Source organism: Natator depressus, chromosome 2, assembly GCF_965152275.1.
Source record: "Natator depressus isolate rNatDep1 chromosome 2, rNatDep2.hap1, whole genome shotgun sequence".
In the NCBI taxonomy this organism is placed as follows: domain Eukaryota; kingdom Metazoa; phylum Chordata; order Testudines; family Cheloniidae; genus Natator; species Natator depressus.
In genome coordinates, this window is record NC_134235.1 from 251,934,581 (window position 1) to 251,961,452 (window position 26,872).

At 48.0% G+C, this 26,872-nt stretch overlaps 1 protein-coding gene across 2 annotated transcripts; it reads right to left on the bottom strand.

Annotated features, from left to right (window-relative positions):
* LOC141983329 (cryptochrome DASH-like) lies at window positions 1–26,872 on the bottom strand. 2 transcript variants are annotated; one of them, XM_074946361.1, is made up of 14 exons: window positions 26,748–26,872; window positions 24,973–25,145; window positions 22,899–22,992; window positions 20,892–21,022; window positions 19,390–19,538; window positions 18,207–18,295; window positions 16,661–16,734; window positions 14,584–14,673; window positions 13,025–13,104; window positions 12,121–12,180; window positions 10,388–10,545; window positions 5,096–5,215; window positions 3,176–3,352; window positions 2–1,733 (listed from the first exon to the last, which is right to left on the bottom strand). In XM_074946361.1, the coding sequence occupies exons 1-14, from the start codon at window positions 26,814–26,816 to the stop codon at window positions 1,623–1,625; spliced, it is 1,575 nt and encodes a 524-aa protein (XP_074802462.1). In that variant the 5' UTR covers window positions 26,817–26,872; the 3' UTR covers window positions 2–1,622. The 2 variants fall into 2 exon arrangements, with proteins under 2 accessions (XP_074802463.1, XP_074802462.1); XM_074946362.1 differs by lacking the exon at window positions 5,096–5,215 and having other exon boundaries at window positions 1–1,733.

The window sequence follows — 26,872 nt, forward strand, 5'->3', positions numbered from 1 at the left end:
ATGTTTTGAAACTGATCTGCGTGCGGTATATGGCCTCAAACTTTCAGGCTGATGCGACAGGCAAACAGAACTACCACAGTGACCCCACATCAGATTCCAAGGTGAACCTAAAGCACTATGGAGGATACAGTCAAAGAGAACAGGATCGAGGGACGTGATCGCTCCCCTCTATTCGACATTGGTGAGGCCTCATCTGGAGTACTGTGTCCAGTTTTGGGCCCCACACTACAAGAAGGATGTGAAAAAATTGGAAAACGTCCAGCGGAGGGCAACAAAATGATTAAGGGACTGGAACAAATGACTTATGAGGAGAGGCTGAGGGAACTGGGATTGTTTAGTCTGCAGAAGAGAAGAATGAGGGGGGATTTGATAGCTGCTTTCAACTACCTGAAAGGGAGTTCCAAAAAGGATGGATCCAGACTGTTCTCAGTGGCAGCAGATGACAGAAGGAGGAATAATGGTCTCAAGTTGCAGTGGGGGAGGTGTAGGTTGGATATTAGGAAAAACTCTCTCACTAGGAGGGAGGTGAAGCACTGGAATGCATTACCTAGGGAGGTGGTGGAATCTCCTACCTTAGAAGTTTTTAAGGTCAGGCTTGACAAAGCCCTGGCTGGGATGATTTAGTTGGGGTTAGTCCTGCTTTGAGCAGGGGGTTGGACTAGATGGCCTCCTGAGGTCCCTTCCAACCCTGATATTCTATGATTCTGGCACCTCAGATCAGTCATTCTGCCTTCTGATTGCTATCAGAAGAGAGGAAATCAGGAAAGTAAAAAACATTCCAATGCAAAGGTTTAAGTTGTACTATGGAACAATGTTTTTAAGTTTTACACCCTAAAGCATGTTAGCGTAAGGAAATTCAGTATATATATTTCCAATATATAAAAAAGTGAACACCTTCTCCAGTCTGTAACGAGGCAGAAATCTGGCTACAGCTATAAGCCCCAGTACAAAGCAAAGGCACTGGAAAAGCAGTCTGAGCACTTGACAATAACAAGATGACCCTACTGTTACAGTTAATAATTACTTAGTTATGAAGCCCCTTTCAACCAAAAGCACTTTACAAAGTCACTCATCACCCATCTCTGGGATAGAACACATTAGCTGTTTAACAGCTCACAGCAACAGTTTAAAAGCAGGAAGTGAAAAATACCAAGTCAGATTATCAACAGGTGTAAATCAGTGTAGCTTAACTGATTCAATAGAATTATGCTGATTTACACCATCTGAGAATCTAGCTTTAGTACATCCAGTTGATTTTTGAGGGGCATTTTGGTGGTGTAATTTCCACCCACTCGAATTTGGCCAGAATACAAGGTTAACACCTCTGTTCTTGTTAAAGGTGTCACGGGATTCTTAAAAGTACACAGGATGAAGAACTTCAGCTCCCTTCTGAATCCCAATCAGCTGGCTCATTAAGAAAACAATTTCCTAAAGATTAGAGGTCAAAATCTTGATCCAGTTGAAGTCAATGGCAAAACTCCATTGACTTCAATGTGTCTAGGATGTCACCCTTGGTTTGCTTAGATAGTAATGAGAGAGAGAAGTTAGCCATGAATAGTAACCATTGTCAGCTGGAGTTCTCAGCAGGCAGAGTCACTTCTCCAGAAGTGCAGGGACTGCCTTCACGATAAATCTTTGTTGCGAGAGAAGTAAAAGTCCACCCCTCTGTCCTTGTGTTGTCTTGGCGTGTCGGAGGGATCTTTCCTTCCCCTCGGAGGATGGTCTCTCTTGTTCTGTTAATTGAGAGAAGGGCAGCGAAAGTTTTTGATTGAAGCTAAAAGAAAGTCTGTTTTTTATGTTATAAAGCAACCGAGACATCTCACAGCCATCAGAAAAAAGGGTAACGTTGCAGTTCTAGCCAGATGAGAAGCAGAGAGGAAGGATGATCCAGTGATTAGGATGCTAGCTTAGGGCTTAGAGACAGGGGTTCAATTCTCTGCTCTGTCAGACTTCTTGTGTGACTTTGGGTAAGTCACTCTGTACCTCAGTAAAATAGTAATTCCCTACCTCACAGGGGTGTCGTGATTCATAAAATACATTAGTGATTGTGCAGTGCCCAGATACTATGGTGATAGGGGCACAGAAGTTCCTGAGATAGCTAGATGCATGCTGAGGAGGGGGAGAGAGCTGAAATGTGACTCCAATCTCACTTCACAAAAAGTTTAAAAAAATTGGATTCAAATGTTCATGCCGAAAAATGACCACCCTTCCCCCCCGTCACAAGCAAGGGCCACTAGCCAAGGAGTCACTTCTCTGATCTCGACTGCACACTGAAATAAAAGAGAACTGATTATTCTAACTCTCAGAGCCAAAGCCAGGGGGCCTTTCTCAGACAAAGGATCTCACTAATGTCATGAGTTTTGCCTGAGTCAGAAATTTGGAGTTGGGCCCTCAGTACCCAAACCCTATATGAAGGCTAGTTTCATCCTTGTACTTGGTTTATTACACTACAGAATCAAACTGTCCTGCGACAAGAGAGATAAGGAGGGGAACAAAGTAATGAAAACTTGTGAGATGAAATATACAGCTATTGGGTGAGAACAGCAGCAGCATGGTCAGCAGATGGAAGTTGGCAGCGCTCAATCCTAAGACTGAGCTCTTTATTTGTTAGTTTTGCTGCATTTTCTAAAAGACAGATCCACTCTGAAAAATGTGTTAGTACCAATGGCCTCCTGTGGTCCCCTGTTTAATGGGTCACTAATTCCAGATCAGATGTGTCTGTTTACAAGTCCAAAAGGTATTTTTGCTAGCTGCCAGCCCCACAAACTCCTCCTGGGATCTGAGAATCAAGCTGGGTTCTTTTCTCCTCATACACAACCACCTGTCATAAGGTGTCTGCAGGCCAAATTAAAATGTTCAGAGACACCTGTGAAATCTCATGGCTTTCAATAAAATTGCACAGGTATAGACTGATCAGAATTTAGTAAGCAGTGCTGTGATAGATGCACAAGTCAGAATAAAATATAATCCAGCCTCACACTCCAGTTACATGGATATCAAGTGTTCATTCAAAAGTAATGTTGTGCCCAGTCATGGACCCTTTAAATGATGTGGATTAAACCAGTTTTCCAGTTATTTCTCAAATGTAAACGGGAGAGAACTGCAGAATTTACACCCATGTTTAGAGCAAGAAACAACAAACTCCCTAGCTCAGTTGAAACTTCATAGTACTTACAGGCCTCTGCTTGATATGTCTGCTCCATTCCCGGGCCAGGACGACTGGCAGTGGATAGGTCTCCCCTAAAGCTATCCCAGCTTCTGAGAGAGCTGCGTTGCTCAGCGCCCAGAGTGTGTGTATCTCCCCTCCCTTTACACACTGTATTTCTGGAACCCACAGTCGGACATAATCTCCCTGCAAATGGAAACAGTGGTGTTCAGGGGGATTCACTCAAACCAATATGGCAGGATATAATAATCTGACTTCCTACAGTGCCTTCAAAACAAAGATGGGAAAGCGCTTTATTAACTGAAGAATGAAGCCCCGTGAAATGGGGACGCATTAGCCCCATTTTTCAGGTGGGAAAATGGAGGCACTGTTGTATCAGGGCCAACATTTTCTAACCCTGGAGCTTTCTGTTAGGCCTTCAAATCCATATGTAGGCATCTGAATAGGTGGCCTGATTTACAGAGATGCCAAATACGTGCACCTCCCATTAGCTTCAACTCAGGGTGCTTAGAGTCCCTGGGAGCTTTTGTTCCTAAACCAGAAATAAGCCCACTCCCTGCTATGACACAGGAGGCAGCAGGGATTGCGACTGTGCAGGACACCACAAAGCTAGGGAATGGAGTGGGGGCTAAATTAATCTCCTCCAAAACTCCGGTTCATTAGTAGGGGGTAGGAGTATGAAAGGGATGACACAAGGTGAAGGTCAGGGGAAAACTGACTGTAACTGTCCTTTTATCTCATGGCTGTGGGTTTCAACGCACTATGAGGTGCATTACTGTGTTAGGTGATCAATTCCGACCCTCCCATTATTCATTTCTGTGTTTCCCAGGCAGCTGGCCTGTGTTTGAGTAACACATTGCACCATGTCTTGATGATATGACAGTTACCTGGGGAAATGGTCATTAAACACAATGCTGGTAACGGGGACAGCCGTAGAGCCAGACTTCCCAAGCCAGGTAACAGACTCTGAATGCCAGATCTCCTCTTGCCCTTATCACCACTAATCAGGAAAGGCCTGCAGTCCAAGGGATTTTTCTAGCAACAGAATCCATTGAGTAGCTGCTTCTGCATTTAATTTTCTTCAGTACCCGCCTGAATATAAACAGCTCAGATTGTAACACTGGCTTAGCTGTTTCAATACATGCATTCGCTCTTTTAGGGTTTTATACCGCTGCCTGTCTCCATAGCATTTGAGCAAACGATTAGCTATTCTTTTGTTATAAGCTCATCATGCTCATTTGTCTCCTAGACAGATTTCACTCATCTGTCTCTGCAGCTCCACTCAGCGCAGAAAGCAGCTCTTCAGAGGAGACAGGCTAAGTGGCACTGGGGCTAAAATATCGACATTACTGACTGCCAGATTCCCTGCTGATGAGAAAAGAGCCCTGAAAAAACAATTCCAGCCAGTCATCATGCCGGTGGGGGTACCCTGGGGGACGCAGACACAGTCACACTCTGCAGCATACTCCTATGACTTCACTGCAGCTGCACCTGCTTTTGCCTCTGGCAAACTCAATCTTTGCTCATTAAAGAATGAAGATCAAACTAAATGACCACTGGTTTCAGGGAGCCTAATCTGGCTGCTTTTAAAATAAATAAATAGGATCCACAGATGAGTAGGCCCCGATTTTCACACTTGGGAGCCTAAAGTTAAGCACCTACCTCCATATTTAGGTGCCTAAATGAGTGATCTGATTTTCAAGAGTGCTGAGCCCCCAGGCAGCTCCCACTGAAGTCAAGCCCCAAGAAGGGTAACTGCAGGGCCTCACTTGTGAAAATTTGACCCAGGTGACTGTGAAGTCAAATCAAAACCTTATGTGCCATTTCCATAGTTGCTGGAGTTTTGGTTTGTTACCTGCTGGGGCGAAGTGGGAGGGAAGATGAGGAAGAGAGCTACGAAGCACTGGGACATTTCACCAGGAGACTTACGTTGCTGTCATAATCCAGGCCTTGTTTAATCATGTTAAACTTCCTGTTTTCTCTTGGATCGTTTCCAATTCCAGCGCTATATAACCAGTTTCCATAATTGCTGCAGACATCATAGTCCACCTTAAACACACACGGAGAACCAGTAAGAAGGGCTGGGTCTGCTGCTCAGCAAGAAAAGGGCAGAGGGAGGAAAATCATGTAGAGACAGCCATTGCTCTGGCATCTGAGACTTGTCTACATACAACACTATGTGGTATTGTTAGAGTGGTACAACCACCCCTAATGTGGACAGTTATAGCAGTATAAAGGTGCTTGAACCAGTATAGCTATTTCTGTATAGGAAGGGGAACAAGTTGTACTGGGGTAAGGCTCCTTTATACCAGTAAAACTGCCTCCACACTAGGAAGTGGGAGAGGTTGTACCACTTTAAATATTTGTGGGGTTACACCAGTAAAAAATCTGCGCGCAGCCCAGGCCTGGTATTGATTGGCCCTATCATAGGGTGTGGCTTCCCCCAGCACTCCCTCTTGGCCAAGCATGGTGCACTTAGCACTGACTGCCTCAGTTTCCCTCCCTGAAGTGAGTCTTAGCTGGGGCACTGGAACCAGGGAGGCCAAAGTGGCCATGGGCCCCCACGCTTTAACAAAAGAACCTAAGAGCTGTGCGGAAAACGATTGATTTTGCCAGGGCCAGCCTTAGGGGCGGGCAATGTGGGCAACCAAACCACCCAGGGCACTTTTGTCAGGGGGGCGCCCTGCGCAGTGCAGAGGTATGCACTGCCAGCAGGCAGGGTAGCATCCAGAGCAGTGAGTGATAGCGGGGAGCGCTGCGCTCACCCTGCTCCACAGGGGGCGCAACGGCCTCCGGGACCCACCGCGTCTCTCACTGCCCTTTAGGCAGCATTTAAATCCACCACTCATCCAAGTCCCCCCACCCCCATCCCAGCAGACTCTGGTACACCCAGTGCCCAGCAGTTCACTCCACAGCACCGCTGGAGAGAGGCTGCTCCTGGGCACCCACTCTCTTGTTCTACCCTTGGTGGCGCTGGGGCTGCGGCTCCCTCCGGTTCTTCTCCCTCTGGCGGCCGGGACAGGACTTTGCAGCAGCTGTGGTGCTGAGTGCAGGGGCCGGAGTTCAGTGAGCCGATCCCAGGGGCTCTGGCAGCCTCCGCCCCACCTCCCCGCACGCCCTGCCCAGTCCCGCACGGTGAACCGCTGCAGAGTCCAGTATCCCCTGGGACACCCGCCCCCAGGCTCTGGGATCCCCCACCCCAGCAGATAGCTTCTCTATGGCCTGGGATCCCACTGTACCCCCAACCCAGAATCCTCCCGCCCCAGAGGATACATTCTCTGTAGACCGGGATCTCCTGGACACATCCAGTCCCCAATCTGGGATCACCCCTGTCTCCTAGGGACACACCCAGAGCCCCCCATTCACCTGGGCTTCCTCCCTTCCCACCACACCTCCCTGGTGTGGTTTAAACTGCCTGCAAGAAGCCATGTCTGCACCCCTCCCCATGTACATCCCCTCTCCAGAGCCCAGGGCACAACATCCTTCTCCCTCCACCCTCTGGTGAAACAGTTTCCCCCAAGACCGTGGAGGGGAGAATCCCCCTTGGCTGGGGCGGCGTGTAGATCTCACACTGCCAGGAAGGTGGCCCCTGGGACTGTTACCCTGCTCTGCACATCTGCAGACCTGTTAAAAGTCTCTGGGTAAGGATAAAAAGGGGTAAAACCTTTGACCAGTTGCTTGGCATCAGGATATGGGTTTTAAGGGTCATCTGAAAGAGGGTGCATCCGCGACACTGGGTCAGCATTGACTTACAGGACAAAAATGTCACCAAACTGAATCACCAACCCCGCTTTGTACAGAGTTCCCATCCAAGTACTGGCCCAGCCCAGCCTCACAGCTCAAGGTGCTGTTGAGTGTTACAAGCCTGAAGTGAGCCATGGAAATTTAGGTTGCAGCCAAGTTTGTGTCTACTGTAGCTTCAAGCTTCCTGTAAGTCGCTGTGAAGCCAACGGCATTGTGGGGGCCAGCCCCAAGCAAGCACACAGTTGCTGCGTTAGTTAGGAAACGCCTTCTTGATCTGCAGACGACAGGCCGGGAAGCCATGGCTTAGCTTTGTAAGATACCCACAGCCACGCTCTGCCTGGCTAGCAGCAACCATGCTGCCGCCGACATGCCAGATACACGATGCTGGTGGGGTAGGGAAGGAAGGATGACATTAGAGCTCCCTTCTCTTTTCCCCCCCCCCCCCACGTCCATGCCATTAACTTCTGGGGCCAAAACCAGCGCAGATGAGGTTGGAAACTACCCAGCCCCAGATTTCATAACTCAGCTTGGTGAGAACAAACGTAGATAAGAGACACTGCTACCGAAGTGAAACTGTGCTCTTAGCAATGCCCCTGGAGAATGGGTGAGAGTCGAAGAGAAGCATACCAGGAAATGACTGGGGGGGTGGTGGTATCTGGGAGTTGGCATTTAGTCATCACCCTTATGCAGTGATGCCAAGGATTCACTAGAACAGGCTAATGCCTTCAGGTGAAGGTGGAGTAGCTGGAAGCTGACAATACCGCCTGGCACGGCTGCCTCTTACTGAGAGCCCACTCATGGCCAGAGGTCCCCCTGAAGCACCCTCCCTCTGATCTCTTTCTTCAGGGCCCCTCACAAGCTCCACAGTCTCTCTTACAAGGAGAGCCACCCTCCATTTGGGGCTGACTTAATGACCACAAGCCGTTCCACACAGTCCTTAACATCCCAAAAACTGAACTCTGCATTGCGACCAGAGAGTTCACGCTGACCTTCTGCCACCCACACAGAGCTCAGCCCCTGCCAGCATCTGTCCTTCACAGTCACCCCCCCAGTCATTTCTACCAGGAGCTCAGGGTACTGGCTCTAGCTTCCCTCTCCTACCACCATCTTCCCTGTGCTGAGGGAGAAGGGTGTCTATATACTGCCCTGCTACAGAGAGCGCCTCTCGATTGGCTGGAGAGAAGGGAGCCCTTCCCCCACTTTACAGGGCTCCTGGTCCAGGGCCCTTAAAGGGACAGTGCCCTGGGTCCCCCCCCTTCCAACTACTAATTCTCCAGGACCACTTCCTCTCTTCCACTACAAGGCCATTTCCTGGATCTTTGTTCATTCCAGCTACCTGGAATGGGCTGTTCTGGCCCCCCTGTGCTCTCAAAGGGCCAGCAGGCCCCATTATAGCCATTGCCTTTTCTCTGTCTAGAAGACTTCAGTAGCCAGAGTTCTCAATATGGACCCCTACACTAACATCAAGTTAACTTGCCAAAAATACATGCTTATTCTATTTCTCTGGTGCCTTTGGCCCAGATCCTCAAACATATTGAGGCACCTAACTACCTTTGAGGATCTGGCTCCTGTCCCTAGAATCTGACCTAAACAAATCAGACAATTGTTAACATTTTATTTTTTTAAAGTTTGCTCAAGTGTGGCAGGGTTCTGGCTAAATTCCCACATGGGTAATTGCATTGCTGCCTGCTTACTTAACATCCCTTTAGTGGATTCAGCTTTCCCACCTGGTATGCATCATTGCTGGCACAGAACAGCTGCTGTGTTCCACCCCAGAGGTGGCTGCATGTCAGCAATGGGGAAGCGAGACAAATATACGAAGGGCAGGTTCTGCTCTTGATTAGGTGGGTGCAACGCCCATTGGCTTCACTCAAGGAGGCGAATAACTCACAAAAAAAGTCATCAAGTAAATTCCAACAGTGAGTCAATGTGAGGAAATCACAATTGCAAACACTTTCCTTATACACTGTAATGTCTATGGAGCAGTGATGTGTTAAAATAGCAATGTGCTGCAGTGAGACTGTGTGGCTCACTGGCTCCCCATGGGATGTCCTGACAAAATCAGGGACAATCTCAGAGAAGATACAAACCTTTGATCACTCCACTGGGGGTTTGGTTAGAGGAAGATACTATCACCCCGCTGTTAGTGTTTTTAATCATAGGCATTAATGCAGTAGTGCTCTCTCTAAGGGCCTAACCCAAAGCCCACTGCATTCAGAGGGAGTCTGTTCACTGACTTCAGTGTGTTATTTATCTGTATTATTGTAACACTAGGAGCCCCACGGGGTGAGGTTTACTTCACAGTCTCAGATTCCGTCTCATGGTGATGAGCCCAGCACAGACAGATACGACTCAGTGTGGTGGGACTTAGGCACTTCTTATCCAGAAACAACCAACGCGGAGGTGAAAAACCACCTTCCCTACTGAATGGTTTACAGCAGCTGCCAAGCTCCGGGTCATGGAAGAGCAGAGGAGGACCAGATAAAGTAGAAAAGCCTCAGTTCAATAAAGCTAGCGAAGGGTTTGGTTCTGGAAATGCTAACTGAGAGAAGCAGAAGCTCCTGTTAAACAGCGAGTGAATCTTCCTGCCTCTGACTATGAATGTCATTGTTTACGTCAAACACGAAGGTCCCTGATACTACAAACATGACCAGGCATAACGCCTACTACCTCGAGTTTCCCACTGATTCTACCAGACTATGCCTGGCTGGCAGTGAGTGTTTGCAGGATCAGCCCCTAAGACTAGCTACCTTGTCTAATCTTTCCCGCACAGGGGCTTTTATAAGGGAACAACATTTTCTACACTATTATTTATCTTGTGGGGCCCCAAACAAGATCCGAGCCCTGTTGTGCCAGATGCTGTACAAACACAAAGTGAAGGACCATCCATGCTCTGAAGAGACAGCAATCTCATTAGACAAGACAGACAAGATGGGAGAAAAGAAGTATCATCCCCCTGTTACAGAGGAGAACTGAGATTCGGAGCCTAATTTTTCAGAAGTGCTGAGCGTTCACAGCTCCCATTGACTTCATCTGGAGCTGTGGGTGCTCAGTCCTCCTGACAATCAGGCCCCTTGTGACTTGCCCGTGGTCATTCAGGGAGTCTGCGGTATCGTCACAAATTGAACCCAGCTCTCCTGAGTCCCAATCCAGTGCCTTATCCACAAGGCTACCCTCCCTCTCTCATTACATTAGAAGATCTGAATTCTCATTGCAGGCATCAGAGCTACATCTCAGTTGATGGCAGCCTTACCATCGCTATGGGCAACATACCCTTTCCTTATCGAAGTCTTTGAATCGTATACTGAGGGTGCCCTAAAAAGAGTAGACTAAATTATATGATCCTTCTTTGAGCAAAGCTGCTATAGAACTCAAAGGGAGTTCTGTTCCTTTAAGGCCCATGCAAGATGGCCTGTTGTCAGCCACCTGCAAAGAGAATCACAAACCACTCCAATCACATGCTGAGTTCGGTCTTACCAGCAGGTACTCAAACCACTCTGCCCCCATCCTCCAGTCCAACCCCAGGTCCTTGGTGAGAAAGCTGGCAACGTTCTGGCGCCCTCTGTTGGACATGAAGCCCGTCGCTGCTAGCTCTCTCATGTTGGCATCTACAAAAGGAACCCCCGTTCTTCCTTCTGCCGGGACAAGAGGCACAGAGCGGGGATGCAGGATCTTTACTCTTTCAATTGTAGTCAATCCACAGCTGTGTATATATGGATATCTACTTGGATCAAGTGAATAGGATCCAAATCCATGTGTAACATGAGGGACAGAAGCCTCTCATATGGAACAGCCCCATAAAATTTAATAGAGATGATAACAGTAGGGTTCTATAAAAATTAAATAGGGCTCTGTAGAAAGGAGCCTTGGAATGGGAAATCGTTATGATGGAGAAAGTGATGGATAGTCTTATACCAGGGTCAATCAGATCTTACAGCATATAGTCACCAGGTTTTGAATTTGGGTAAAATAAAGAGAAAACAATGAGACTGACCAAACACAGATGGGTCTTTTAAAGGTAACAGTATGAAGGGACATATAAGGTACCTGGTTATATCTTTGAAAGCTAAATCAGGTGATATTAGTAGGAGAGATATATGGAAACTCTTTTATAGTAATGGATACGATTTCTTCTGCTTGTGTGGAAATGTGAATTTATTAGGTTAATGTTAAGAAGGACAAACATCGGTATAAGTTCATGAGTTCACAGATTTTAAGTCCTGAACGGATGACTGATCAATTTGAATGATTATATTTTCTATTCATTTATGGTAATGACAAAATATAAAAAAAGTTTTAACTAAAAGAAATGAAAGGATCCTAAAGGCCTATAGAATTTAATGGCGGATTAGATCTATTTGATAGGTTTGTTCACTTTCATATAGAAATCTATAGCTGGCATAGTAGTACGTAATATTAAACTCTGCAGGAAGGATTAAAAACGTGGCGAGGTTACCGTTGTCTATGGAATTCTATAGGACTTTTCCATAAAGGCAGAACTACAGCTCTGATAAGACAGGCCTCTGGCACTTGAGCTGAAGGAGAATCAATGAGTCATATCATCCCCCCACTCAGAGGTGATGAAAGTAAAGGAAATCCCGATACAACGACCCATAGTTAGCATCTTCTCTCTCAAGCCTACCGAACATCCTCCCCACAGGCACCACGCCGCTGGGCACGGGTGATCAGGGAGGGAAGCAGCTCTGTGCAGCAGCATCCCCTGGCTGACTCTGGTTTTGTCCTGCTCCACACCTCTGAATGCTCTGAGAGGAGGATGCAGGCAGAGTGAGGAACCCAGGGATCAGCATGGCTACCCCAGCACACCATGAGGGGCTTCTGGGAGCTTTTCCCTCCCTTACACTCCCTGAGTCACAGTCAGCAGGTGCAGGCTGCCCTCTGGGTGAGGAAGCAGAGAGGACCATGGGGCCCTAAACGTTTCCTCTCTGGTTCGACTATCTAACTAAAACGCATCGCATACACCTGTGCATGTACCTCCAAGGGCAGAACTTGGCCTTTAGCATCTAGTAACTTGGTCCTGCTCCTGGGAGGTGCTCAGCAGCTGCTAGCTATCCTCCACTCACACTGACGTCAAGATAGGGCTCTTTATTGCTAAACAGAGTCTAAGTTTTGGAGCCTGATTCTGCTCTGCATTACACCAATGTAAATCTGGGCTGACTTCCCTCAAGACTGCGATCACAGTTTCAACTGACCTTTCCAAGCGTCCAATAGCTTGGGATCTTTCTTCCAAGGCACCTCTTTATCCTGCAGTCCTGTTGGGGAAATGAACGAAGTGTCAGGGACACCAGCACTGACATGCATAAGGACTACACAAAGACACAATGACAACATGAGACGCTGTAGTCGCCACTATAGCTTGGGATCAGGCCAGCTCAGCAGCTCTCCTGGTGATCTGCAGGGACCCATGGTGATTACAAATTAGAGTCGAAAGCAAAATTCCTGTTATAAATACTTTCTGGGCCTGCTCCTGTTCCCTTGAAGCCAATGGGATCGTCGGCTAGGGGAGCAGGGTCAAGACCTAGATTATTTCAACTGAAAATTTTAAAGAATCAGATTCCCTTTATACTCTGTGCTTGGTTTGCTATTTGCTTTTCTCTCGGCACGGACAAAGAAAACCCGCCAGTTAGCGCCGTTCTCTGCTTCTCTTGCCTGACTGGCCTGAGGCTGCAGTGCTGGGAGTGCACAGATGGCAAGGGAACTTTATGCCCAGGCTAATTCCTTTTGCTCATATTGATTTTTTTAAATCTCCCGACGCCATTCTGTAGACTTTGTAAAACCAATTCTTTACATTTAATAAAACCTAAATGTTGGGTTTAAACTAGCTGGCAGAGTTGCAAGATGTTCAGGGCAGGAAACTCTCTCTATGTGTTTGTACAGCACCTAACACAATGGGATATCCATTTCAGTTTGGGCCTCTAGATGACAGAACAATAATAATGACTTCCCTAAGTGGAAGACAAGGTCGGTTGCCTACGTAAGGCCCACGGTCCAAGCAATCGGATCATAAAACCCCTTTGATATCACCAAGGCTATTAAATGGCAACGTGAATGGAAAATGAAATCAACACGCCTTCAAAGCATGCTACTTAAACTCACCTTTCAATAAGAAAATCCTTGTCCCGTACTTCAGGGCGACAAATCGGAAGTAATCCCTCCACAGGAGTTCGAATATGACCCTAAAACACATCAGCCATGTCTCCATTTTTGCCTTTGATCAATATAAATACTGGGTGAAATCCTGACCCCAGTGAAATCAATGGGGACTTTGCCACTGACTTCAAACGAGCCAGGATTTCACCTGCTGTTTACCTAATGGAGTCACTAATAACATCCCGTGTTTTATTTAAGTCAGACCGTTTTGCAAACATGGTCATGTTAACAGAGGCACAAAATCTATCGGCCTGACTTTTATCATGAGGATTAAAATAGAAAAAGACCTCACGGAGTGCAGTTTGCAGACCCCTGTCCAAACCCCACTCCAAGGCTTGAACAGCACCACTTCCAATCTGCTCTCCACTGGGGTTCAATTCTTCACTTCTGGGAGGTACTGAGGCCCTGACTTGGCAAAGCACATGCATATTCTTAAGCACAGATTTCAACAGGAGTTGAAGGCACTCAGCACCTTTCAGGAGTGATCACTAACTAGCAGGATCAAGTCTTTGGTGCTCTCAGTTGCCTGACATGTAAAGTCAGCTGCTAGCCATGCACAAATAGCTGGTTTTATAGGCCATGGCTCCTGGATGCTGAGACCAGCATCAACCCCTGGCTGGTCACGTATGTTCTGCTCATCTGATGTTTCTGCTCACAAGATCTCTCTGGAAGTCTGGCTTAGGTTACAGGCCAGGACACAGTGCCAAATGCTTTAAAAAAAAAAAAAAAAAATCACAAAAATAGAAAAAAGATTTTTTTAAAACATCCACGATATTTTTTTTCCAGTCTTCTCAACCACATCTAGTGTTAGGCCTGGATCCTGCAAACACACGTGAGTATACTTAACTTTGCAACTGTTTATAATGCCACTGAAATCCATGGGACTACTCCTGGTATAATAGCTAAGCAGAGGCATAAGTGTTTGCAGGATCGAAGCCACAGACTGCATGTTAAGGCTCTCAGAAACTCGGGTGATAGGTCTGATAAAGCAGGCAGAACAGACAGATTTTATTTTATCCCATTTCAAATATGGGGTCAAATCCTGCCCAGGTTACTGTCATGAGAAATCTCATTTGCTCCAGAATGATCTTGTTCGTTAATCATTATTTGGTCTTACTTCTCTCATTATTTGTACAGCATCTTTGGGAATGATGAAATAATCACTTTATAATTATTACTTTTTATTAGTAAACATTATTTCCAGTATAGTGTGAGTACCTCATTATTTCCTCGTAATAATAATAATTGCTGATCATTTCTACTTACAAGACACCCAATGCCTCTCGGTGCCCAGTGCAATCTAACAAAGCCAACTAACCAATATTAGAAACAGAAGCGCAAATGAGGCCCAGCAGCAGTCAGAAGACAGGTGCAGGAAACACTAACGTTAATCAAAAACAGTAGTCCTGACTCCTGAATCATTTCCTCTTACAGTCCCGTCTACAAGCTAGATGCAAGTGTACATTTCAAAGAAAGAAAGCCTTGCTGATCTGGTTGTGTCCTACCAGTATGTGCTCTGATTTGCAGTTCTCTCTTTTTCATACTTCCGGATCTGCTCATAAATATATCGGGGTGAAATACAGCCTAACGCCAGCCTGTAAACACAAGGAAAACGTGTAAAAAGCCAGAACATTATAAGGGAATGAGATCTTTAGGCACACACAAAGAGAAAGGAAGGATTGCCTTGTGGTTAAGATGCTGGACTAGAACTCAGAACACCTTTGTTAAATTCCCATCTCTGCCACTGACTCCCTGAATGACCTTGGTCAAGTCATGCAATCTCTCTTTGACTCAGCTTCACAGTGGGTGTGATAATCCCTCCCTCACAGGGAGAAACTCATTCATCTCTATGTTCTACAGTGATGGGAGTCATCAAGTACCTAAATGGATAACTTTAGATAGGTAAGTTTGAAAATTTTGCCCTAGGTGACTTGCCCAAATTATTCAGTGGTTTAGTGATTTAACTAGTGAAACAGTGAGAAAACCAGAAATGGAACCCAGAACGTCAAATTCCCAGTCCTCTGTTCTAGCCATTGGTATACCCTCCTTTGAACACAAGTCTATCTATGGTACTTATATGGCCACGCTGATTCTGGACACAACAGTGAAAACCGCAGGGATCTGAGAAGTGCTTTTAACCTTGATTTTATATGAATGTTATTCGAATGCATCTTGGCTGGGCAGTCATTCCGGGCATTTTCCACCAAGCTAGTGGAAATGTTTAACAAGTTGATGAATTTTGAAAAAATATGGAGAAATTTTCCAAAAGTTTTCCCAGGTTTTTGACCAGCTCAATATTTCTATCTGCGAAGTCAATTGGCAGCTGCAGGAAAATGTGACTGGCTGGAATTCTATTTGACCATTATCCTTTTATCCTCCAAACGCCATTCCACAGCTCTTACATACACAGAGACGTGACTGATGGTGCTCTGGAGCACACAGTATAGTGTGAGCACCTTGGCACATGGACCATCCTTATTCCATTTGGAAAGCGCTTAGCTCATTGTGGATTCTATGAAAAATAAATGAGAATTCATGCGAACAACATCCTGTTACAAAGCAGTGGCCCATTAAAGAGCCACTAGGTGGCACCAGTCTCCACAGAGGGAATATAGATCCCAATTTGAAAAGGAGAAATACCAAATTGGAATAACTTCCATTGTTATGTGCAGTGAGGTTATAGCTGGTTTGGTCCCAGGATATTAGAGAGAGTAAGCTTGAAAGCTTGTTTCTTTCACCAACAGAAGTTGGTCCAATGAAAATCATTACCTCTCCCACCTTGCCTCTCTAGATTTTAATAAAACACAAGAATGTTCCTAGTGCACTGTAGCCCACAAAAGCTTACGCTCACATAAATTTGTTAGTCTCTAAGGTGCCACAAGTCCTCCTTTTCTTTTTCCTAGAAAAAAAATGCTCTGATTGCAGTTCAGTCAGGGAAATGGGAGTCTTTAATACAGTGTGATCCTGTACCCAACTGGTTGCTCACTGATCAAATACTTAACATGCCCCCCTCAAAGCCCCGTAAACATTAGGGCAAATCTGGCTCTGTTACGCTAGTGTAAATCTGGAGCTAACTCAGTACCTCCCAGGATTGGGCTTATGGCCCCTACATAAAAAAGTATCATGTCTTTAAAAAAAACCCAAAAAACCACAGATCAGGTACTCTAATGTCTGCTGGTTGCTTTGCACCACTCCTGCAGTGCAGAGTGGTCGTAAACCCAGCAGATCCAGCCAGTTGAAGATGACCTCTGCCGGGCTTCCATGCCACTGCTTGATCCCAGCTTTCAGGGCAGCGGGCCCTGCCCCGGCATTTCCATGCTTCAGCAAGTTCCTGCTGCACCAACAGTCCCTTGGGGGCTGTCAGCAACTGGCATACTCTGGTGCAGCCCTGAGGCTATTCAGCTTTGCCCTGGGGCACAGAGCCAGCCGTAGGATCAGGGACAGGGGATAAAGGCATTTTACAGCTGCCTTTGCATCCCACCCTTAATAAGCTGTGCCAAGGGCATCTCAGACACAGCACAGATCTACGCTAACAGAACTTGATGTTTCAACAGCCAAATGAAATCAAGGAAGAATAGTTACCATGGTGCAAACTTGGTCGAATAATCTATTCCTATCAGTCCATTTCGAGTCTCCTTGTAAGATGCCACTAGGTTCTATCCAAGCAATAAAAAAGAAAAAATTAAAACCATTATATGGGCAGCCAGCAAGTTATCCTTTCCTGGATGTTTGAGATGGATATTTGTGCAGGACAGTGCTCCCTCCAGTGACTGTCTAGCAGCATTATTCTGCTGTGAAATTATTTCCTCTGATGCACAATATTTAATGGCCCCAGGAGTTTTTATTACAGCTCCTGGATTATGTGTAATAAATTCTGCTTCCTGCTTTACTTTGTAGTAGACTTTTACAAGCACAATGGAATATGGTCTAACTGATCCCTACTGGTAGTGATCAATCAATGAATCTGAATCAAGGACTAATTTCCAAAAGCCAGTTGTTGCGATACCTGATGGGCTGGCCCCTTGATCATTTGGATTTGAGGATCAAACTGGAAGCAATTTATTTTGATTTTTGACTGCCCCGTGGCTGCTGGTAAAGGGTCACATTCTGATCTCCACTACACCCATGCCACCCAGATTTGCACTTCTAGGGCCAGATTCTCTGGTTCCACATCATCAGGTGCAAGGGATCCTGATTTTCTGCCTGGTCCCCAGTTCTCGTGCATGTTACAGCAGCCTATGGGCTGCTCTAACTTGTGCTGGGCTAACAGTACCAGTACCACCAGCTACACAAAGCCACAGTGCATCACGCTCCAGCCACTTCTCCTGACCTGACATGCTCTCTGTGCTGGAGGCTGATGGGGTACAAGGGTCAGCTGTGACAGCTCTACACTATCTGGGAACCCAGCCTGAGTAAGGAGGACACCTAAAGGTTGATCCACAATAAGTAGCACCACCATGATTATATGAGTGTGAAAAAGACTGAGATTGAGCTAATCTTCTCCGACCTGCACAGGAAACTTTAACAGGCTTGCCTATTATTTGTCTCAGAAACACAGCAGCCGCCATCCTGACCAACCCCAGGTTCCTGCTGAGTTGAAAGCACAAACCCCTCCAGCTTGAGCTAAAGACCTAGGTTCCCAAGACGAGAGCTGTAACAGACCTATATCCCTGTGAACTGGGCACAGAGGCAGACATCTAACCCAAACTCAGCAGTGAGTTAGATAAACATATTCTGTTTTCTTTACCAACTAATCTGTGCTGGGGCCTGGTGCACAGTAGACTGCACAGGAAAATCACGTTGCACCGATGTCATGGAATACACAGGGCCTTAGTCTAAATCTAGGTAGTGAGGCCTAGTGGATAGGGCACTATTCTCTTCCTGGCTCTGACCTGCTGGGTGACTTCAGGCAAGTCACTTTGTGTCTCTGTGCCTCAGTTTCCTCATCATCATGGAGATGACGATGCTGACCTCCTTTGTAAAGCCTTTTGAGACCTATGGAGGAAGAGTGCCTCACAGGCGCTAAGGAAATCCTAGTGGGAGTTGAAATGGCTGCCGTCCCCGCCAGAGTGTCAATGTGACAGGAGGAGGTGGGGGAGGACACTGGCAAGAAAATGCATACGCTTACCGTATCCCAGAAATAATGCTGCAGCCTCATTAAGGCCTGGGTCTCTCCTCCGCTGCAGGGGAAGGCTGTTCGCGGATCCGTCAGGGGATCTGCAGTGGAAAGCACCAGCTTGTCAGCATGAGAACAAGCTCAAAGGTAGGGAGCTCAAAACCCACAGGAGAGTTGCCTTCGTGGCTGTTTGATTCTTGCTGCGTCAATATGGAAACATTGGTCTCTGTGACAAGTGCATGGGAGCTCTCCTCTATGTAACCCCTTTAAGCAGGAGAGCCACATATGAGGGCTCCGAGTCTCCTAGCACTGGAAGGTTGTCTGCTCCAGGCGGCAGGGACGTATCCTTTTAGAACATGCAAGTCCCACGATCAATGCTCATTGATGGCCCATCCGTGGGGGAGGATGTCACTACACATCCCGAGACGCTGGCAGATGTGACAGTGCTTTGTCCTTCTATCCTGCCACCCAGGGGTCTCCAAGCACTTACCACTGGGAGTGTGAGTTCCATTTCAGCAGCTCATCATACACAGCTTTCCAGGGATTAAAGTGAAAGTTCTCTAGCTTATGGCACAGCCATTCTCAGTAATGATGTTAGGTGGGGCTAGTCTCTGCTCTCAGCCAACACGCATTCTGCTCCGCGTTCCGATACATTGCTTCGTGTGCGTATAGGGGAAAGCTAATCAACATTAAGATCTTTCCTTTCAAAACTGAAGTTAATTTCTAAAGTATTTCGTTTTGGGTTGACTGTTTGAAATTGTTGGGCAAATCTGTACATTAATGCATAAGTAGCCAAACCATTTGAAGATTTTTCCAATTACTTAGATTGTAAATTCCTTCGAGTAGGGACCATCTATTTGTTCCGTGTTTGTACAGTGCCTAGCACAATGGGGTCCTGGTTCTTGCCTAGGGCTCCTAAGTCCACAATACTACTAATATTACTACTAATAAAGTTAATAAATTTAGCTTCAAAACTCTTTACAATTATTCCCTTTTAAAAATAAGTAGACAGAGGCAGAGCCACACGTAGCCCACATTTTCAAGAGTGGTCACGAGTTTGGGATGCTCCCATTTTTGGGTGTCCCCCATGCAACTCCTTGGGATCTGATTTGCAGAGTCGCCGAGCACCCGCAACTCCACCTGAATTCAATGGGAGCAGCAGCAGCTGAACTGGTTTGTGTCAAGGTTTTCCTACCCTTCTGTCCAAACTCCTCAGGCACGGGGATGCATCCGTCTTCTACCCCTGGGGCCAGAGGCTTTAGCTGATCTGCCATCTGCACAGTGGGACGGACTTTGGCCTGAGCCTCCACTGCTTTTCGGAACTGGGTATAGACATCAGGCAACCTGCGTGGATTACAGCAGTTAGGACTGCACAGGGAACAGGCCCTCACAACTTTCCCCACACAGCAATACGCTACCACAGCGCAGTAAGTCTTTGAAGGGGCAGGGTTAATATTTTAACTGTGAGCTTGTGACCTCAGGAACCCCTCAATGCCTAGTTGTAAAGGGTCCAACGTTCTGTAGCAACTCCGATCGGGCCTGACAAACTCACTGCACCAAACACATTGCTGTCACCGTATTTATCTATGTAGAATGCTGTATGAGGTATCAAATGAAAGCTTCTGATACACTAGTCATTAATATCATTGTGAATTGTATGTACAAACACTGTATGAGGAATTATGGATACTTACTGATATTATGCTATCAAGTCTGCAACCAAACCAAGGGAGAAACTGGTTTCTTCCAGACAGGGGGAAAGGTAGTTATCCCACCGTCCCTAATGTACGTTAAGGAAGCCCCATTTGGGCTGAGGGCCAATCTCTGTCACCAGAAAAGCAGCTCTGGGGGATACCTCTGGCAGATGTAGTAAAATGGGGGGCGGATGAAACGATCTGGATTTCCTCGGTTCCTCAGCACAGGGGTGTGGGAGGGAAGAAACCCTCAGTGCTGGGCTCAGAGAGGTCTGAAAGAAGCCAGGGCCAGCACTGCCAATGCAGAGTCAGTCTGCTCCTATCTAGCCGCTACACTCAATGCAGGGGGCTACTCTGAGCACAGATGGCACTTGCCCCACTGCCTCATGACCCAGCTGTGAGCAACGGCTCAGACCTGCCCTGCAGGCACTGCAGTAACCCAGCCGTGTGGGCACCAGGGCAGCATGGGACAAACAAAGAAGCAACAGGAGCAAACTGTGCCTTGGGGGGAGGCGAAAACAAGTAAATGCCCTCCCATCACTGGTGCACATAGGCCAACAGGCCCCTCCCCTCCTGGTACAGAGGGGCCAACAGGTCCCTCCCCAGAGGTGCTGGTGGGCCAACAGGCCCCGCCCCTGTCCATTGGTGCAGGTGGGCCAACAGGCCCTTCCCCTACCCCTTCCCTCCTATGTGGTGCAGGTGGGCCAAACAGGCCCCGCCCCTCCCCATTGACACAGGTGAGCCAAAAGGCCCAGCCCCTTCCCTCCTATGTGGTGCAGGTAAGCTAAATAGCCCACACACACACACCCTGGTGCATATGAGCCAAGAGGCCCCTGGGGCAAAGCCTCAGCTGGTGTACATTGTTGTCATAAATCCATTAAAGCCAACAGAGCTATGACAATTTATACTGAGGATCCGTCCCCTGACCTGGCAGTGAACGCAGTGGCAGAGGGGAGAATGGGCAGCATCCCCACGCACAGAGTGAAGGCAGAGATCAGCCTACCTGGAAATGTGGCTGAACGGCAGGTCGTCCCGGTGATAGAGAGTGGATGCCCAGAAGGTCTGGATCTTCACCCCATGCTGAGCGCACACCTGCTGCAGCGCCTTCTCCACGTCCAGCTCCTCTTTCGTCGCCTAGCACCAACGGGGACAAAAGCAGAGAGACGCTCGTCTGTCTGCGCACCCAACGTGCAGCTGAGAGCATCTGGGGTGCCTCATGCACACTGACTCCCACTCCTATGTCCTCCCCTTTGCCAGATTTGGCTTCGGCCTCAATCCCTCGCACCCCTCCCTTTAAGAGACGAGCACAACCAAAATGCCAACAATTCCTATAGACATTATATCCTGGGTTTCATTTATTAGATCAACACACATCAGCTGTACCCAGCTGCCCCTCGACCTGTCTGCTATTACAGCCTGATCCCGCACCCATGGTAGCCAATGAGAGTCCTGCCATTGACTACACAGGCCTTGGATCAAGCTCTTAGTTGACCAATTTCTTGTAGGCATCATAAAGGAGTTGGTTGTTGGGAAGGAATTTGAAGGAGAAGAGGAACAGCTCAAGGAGGGTGATTCATGTGCAGAAGGCAATGTGGCAGAAGGCATAAAGGACTGGGGCCATGGCCCACTGATATCCAGGGGCATCTTGCCACTCACTGCAGTGGGCTGTGCATCATGCCCAGATAGAGTTGCAGGATGGATGGTCGAGACAGGCGCCGATGGCGGAGCCAGGAGTCGATGTGACAAGATGGGGTAAGTAGGGAGGGGCACAGCTGTGATGGACCTTAAACGCGGATTAAACTGCTTGTGCTGGGTGGATTAATGGATTTTTAAATCCAGATCAAGGCAAAGGGATGAAGTTCTGGCCTTCCCAAGGGCTGTGGCTAGGGTTGCCAACTCTGACTGAAACTATTCCGGGAGATTTTTTTCCCCAGCATGACGTAGTGTCATTTCCTTAAAATATCCTATTAAAATCTCCCGGATTGCTTTCAACAATCCCCGGGAGATCGATGCTGATTCCAGGAGACTCCAGGCCACTCCTGGAGGGTTGGCAACCTTAACTGTGGCTGTGATTCAGATTGGTGGCTAGGGACATTGCAAGTTTCCAATAGCCACTCACAATTAGCTTGCTGAGAATAAGCTGACACAGCCCCCATCACTGCTCCAAACCATACACCTGGCTCCCTCCTCAGCCCTGTTCTGGCCTCTGACATGCAGTTGGGCAGTTCCGATTCCATCCAGAAGAGGGTAGTGGTGGCCCCTACGAGCCCTCCAGTTCATCATCATGACACTTCTACTTCTCTGACTGCAGGAAAATAGCCTGCTTCTTCCTCCTTGCCCCTGCAGCTGCTATATCAGAGCAGTCAATTCCCTAGTTTCCCGGTGAGCTCCTCCTCCAGATCTGCTGTGCAGAAATCGGTGGAGCTCCACTTCTGCCAACAGATCGACGTCCCACCAACAGGACAAGTCTCTCCTCTTTTGTTTCCTCACCGTTCTCCATCTGAGTGCAGGGGCGCCCTCCCTGCCTCCACTTCCCTATACACAGCTAGGCTGGGCTCTTTGCTGGTGCCCCCTTGCTCCCGCTGTACTCTGCCTGCCTGCCTGCCTGCTGCTGGCTCCCAGTCTGAGCAAGGAGCCAGGGTGTGGCAGCGTATGCCCATCATTTCTGCAGTTCGAGAGGCACACAGCAGTTTCCAGTCGGAGGGAGAATATTGCTCCACCCTTGAGTCTCAGCCCTCCAGCATCCAGAAACTGCTTTCCTCCAAAGCACAGTGCCTCCGAGTGGCCACTCACAACCAGCATTGTACCCTGTACCCACAATTGATTCCCATCAGCCACTCGGACCTAAGACCTCCCTTAGAATTAGCCAGCTCCCAGGAGTTAAGACATTACAGTAGCAGAGAACATCAAGGACTCTGAATTCACAGGCCAGGCAAGTCCAATACTGCCCTGCACTAAATGTTCTTGCCAATTTTATGCTGAGCCGACATGGTTCAAACCTTTCCTTTACCTCTTCATGGAAAGCCACGGCAGCAACGGTGCCCAGCTGCGTAATAAGATCATGAACCACATCTTCCGGATTCCCTTTCCTTACCACCAAATTACTGCGGACACACAAAATTGGAATGAATTAGGCTTTATGCTATTATTTATTATTATTATTTGTATGACCGTGGCACCTAGGAGGACCGTGGACCAGGACCCCACTGTGCTAGCACAGAACAAAAAGATGGTCCTGCCCCAAAGAGCTTGCAGAGTAAGTATGAGACAAGAGACACCAGCTGGATACAGCCAGAGAGAGGCAGGGGCATAAAAAAAGAGACAATATTTATTATTGCCTCTCTTGTCCTTTCTTCTCCTTTCCCCCATTTTCATCCGCACATGGACCTCACTGTTTATGACCTGTTGAATGCAGACTGTTTGGGACAGGGGCGGTGTCTGCACTTGTGTTCGTGAGGCACCTATCATGCCTTTGGGTGCGTGGGAGAAAAGATTAATTTATTAACATCAAGCAAAGCAGTGCAGTGACTCTGGGTAGCTCCGCGATAGTTAAAGCCACACTGTCAGGACATAAGAACTTAAGAACAGCCACACTAGGTCAGACCAAAGGTCCATTTAGCCCAGTACCCTGTCTTCCAACAGTGGCCAGTGCCAGGTGCTTCAGAGGGAATGAACAGAACAAGCAATCATCGAGTTTAAATCACCAATTTAAACTCAATACTTAGGACAATTTAAACTCAATGCTTAGCTTATGCAAAAACACTGCTTCAAGAAAGAGCTTGGCTGGGTTTAGGTGGGGGACGTAGAGAGACATGCTGTGGAAATGGTTGTTCCCCTCTACATGCTCACAATGGACGTGAAAGGAGAGTTATGCATGGAGGAGCACCACTATGCATGGATCTAAAGTGAGGGAGAGTTACGATCTGGTCTGTTAATACTACGGCATGCCAAATATTAACAGATGGAGCATAGATCTGAATGATCTTAAAAATCAGAGGTCTTTGCCATTTGAGCTAAAGAAGAATCTCTTATCTGTAGAGATGTTAGGTCTTATGTGTGGCCTTTGTGAGTCAGTCGCAAGGCATCACATGTGTTTGAGCAGTTCTGATTCTCTCCAGTACAGGCCAGTGGCACATCCTGGCCTGTTCATTACCTTTGTTAGGGATTCAGATTGGTCCTCCTAAACGAGCATAACCCCTTTCATGGACCATAGTATATTGCAGACCTAAAGGTATTCTTCAGGTGTTGTGATCCACAACCTGTCACCACTGCACCCCCTCAGGAGAGGGGCAAGCCAGCTGCTGCATATTCTGCTACCCAAGGATTAACGTTATCTTGCTGTGATAATAATAAAATGAAGAAAAAGGTGCTTGGAAAATTTTAGATTCTAATAACTTTCCCTGACCAGCATGGACAAGATGATTTTCCTGAGGACTGTATTATCAGTGGCATAACACTGAGCTATGGGCTACACAGAAAGCTATGGCCCCTGCTGGTCTGAACATCTTTCATAGTTGTATGAAAGATGAAACATCTTTCATACAACAAGGGCTCAAGCTAACCACTAGATGAAACCCCCTAGGGATAGGAAGGATGGTCCAGTGGTTGGAGCACTGGCTTGACACTAGGGAGACCAGTGTGCAACTCCCTCCTCTACCACAGATTTCCTGTTATTTAGCCAATCTGTGCTTCAGTTTCCATCTGTAAAATGGGGATAAAAGTACTTCCCTACCACACAAGGGTGTTGTGAGAATAAATACTTTATATAATGTGAGGTGCTCAGATGTTATGGTAATGGAGGCCATACAAGAACCTTAGATAGACAGATATCCCATAACTGCTGACCACGGGGTTTCTTGCATAATCTTCTGAAACATCTGGTGCTGGCTGCTGCCAGAGACAGGCTATTGGGCTAGCATGGGAATTCCTGTGTTTTTATGGTACTAGCAACAGGTGCTCAAACGTGCTTGTCAACCAGCATTGCTTGCTCCATAGGACAGACAAGTCTTAAGGAAGAGGAGGTGGGAGAACAAAGTGGGTTAAATAATAAAACAGACTCATGTTTATGACAAACCCCCCTGTACCTTCCTTTTTTCTTGAGTGTTTGCCTTAGATCCTTCACGCTTTCCAGTAAAAATTTGAGTCGATGAGGCCCAGTCTTTGGGAAACCATAGTAATAGGTTCTTAGGTACTGTCTTGGATCAAAGCAGTAGAGAGGAATGATATAGTCTGCGTTATTCTGAGCCCAGTGTAGTACCTGGAAATACAGAGAGGAGCAGTTAAAGATGTCAGTGCTCCAGGTGTTTTCTTTCTGTACAGCAATTCATAGCACCATTTCAATTTTCCTTTATTCAGACTCATCATGAAAAAGGAAGACATGCAACTGGATATTGTACTATAGCTTTATTATATTATAGGGTCTCTCTCTTCCAGGGCCTGATCCTGCACAGACTTTGTAGGCAAAACTCCCATTGACTTAGAAGAGACCAGGATCAGAGCCCCAGCGTGTCTATCACCTTGGTATCCAAATGCCAGTTATAAAAATTAGACTTCCTCAAAGGGGCTTATACAGCACCAAGGTGAAAGGTAGGTACGTCCATGCCGATTGAGTCAGTAATCACATCCCCACAGAAGTGCCTCAAGGCTAACCGGGGAATGCTGCTGCTCTTACAGCTGTCCCCTCCAACCTCCCCCTTCCCATGCACAGAGCCGGAACCCTTCATCGCAGTTACCACAGGGCATGGGGGCACTGAGGCAGTGACGGGGCACTCTCCCATGCCATCCCCACTCTTGACCTAGGCTGGGATCTGCTGGACTCTCAGACCCTCTGCTGGCAGGAGGAGAGATTAAAACGTGGCCCTAATTTAACGGGCTAAAATGTGTGGGCAGCGTCCACAATAAGGGTCAGCGTACAGAGCATGAAAGACCCCATGGCAATATCTGTAATAGGGGTGGTGCTATCCCCAGAGTTCTGGTCAAATTCCAACCTCGGTAGTTGCCGCTGGCCTCCTTAAATTTCCTTCTAGTCAAGCAGGACACTGGTAGCATTGCTATGTGCTGCTCAGAGCTCTGCCTTTCACCGCCAAAGATCCCTATAGGTCCCACCCCTACCTCCCAAGGATGATTAGGGTGACCAGATAGTAAGTGTGAAAAATCGGGACGGGAGGATGGGTAATTGGCACCTATATAAGAAAAAGCCCCAAATATCGGGACTGTCCCTGTAAAATTGGGACATCTGGTCACCCTCGGGATGACAGGTTTCAGAGTGGCAGCCGTGTTAGTCTGTATTTGCAAAAAGAAAAGGCATACTTGTGGCATCTTAGAGATTAACCAATTTATTTGAGCATAAGCTTTCCTGAGCTACAGCTCACTTCATCGGATGCATCCCCTGGGTTTAGCAGGCCAGTGCTCAAACCATGGAGCTATCCCTCCCTCTCGCCCGCCATCATTCCGGGACACCAGCGAGCCCCTTTCCCCCCCCAAAAATGGCCCTGCCACCCCCCTCGCTTCCCCCTCTCCAAACCCAGCCGCCGGCTCTGCCCTGGCGGCCCCAGCTCAGGCTAGGGTCCCCCAGCCCGCTCAGAGCGCGGCCTCGGCCCCGCAAGCCGCGGCTCTCAGCAGCGGCCCCGGGGGCGGAGCTCAGAGGCGCCCGGGTTACATAAAGCCACGTGCGGGCAGCCAGGACAACAACTGCACAGCGGCCTGGGGCCGGGCTCCCGGCGGGGGCGCGGGGCTCGGCGCCCGGGGACGGCACAGCACAGCCCAGCCCAGCCCAGCCCGTGCCCCTGACAGCGCCCGGCGCTCCGCGGGCAGCAGCCGCGCCCCCAGCCCGGCCCGCGCCGCCGCCGCCTGCCCCCACCTCGCTGTCGTGGTAGCGCAGGTCGTGGCGCAGCAGGCAGATCACCGTCCGCGGCCCGGCCCCCGACATGCTGCGGGCAGCCCCCCGCGGCGGCCCGGCTGGGAGGAGGAGGAGGAGCCGCTCCG

Coding starts and splice junctions, on each gene's coding strand:
- LOC141983329 (XM_074946361.1), bottom strand. CDS start 26,816: ATGTCGGGGGCCGGGCCGCGGACGGTGATCTGCCTGCTGCGCCACGAC. Junction 5,216..10,387: donor AGTGGTTTGAGTACCTGCTG/GTAAGACCGAAC, acceptor TGTGTGTTTAAG/GTGGACTATGATGTCTGCAG. Junction 1,734..3,175: donor GACATATCAAGCAGAGGCCT/GTAAGTACTATG, acceptor CTCAATTAACAG/AACAAGAGAGACCATCCTCC.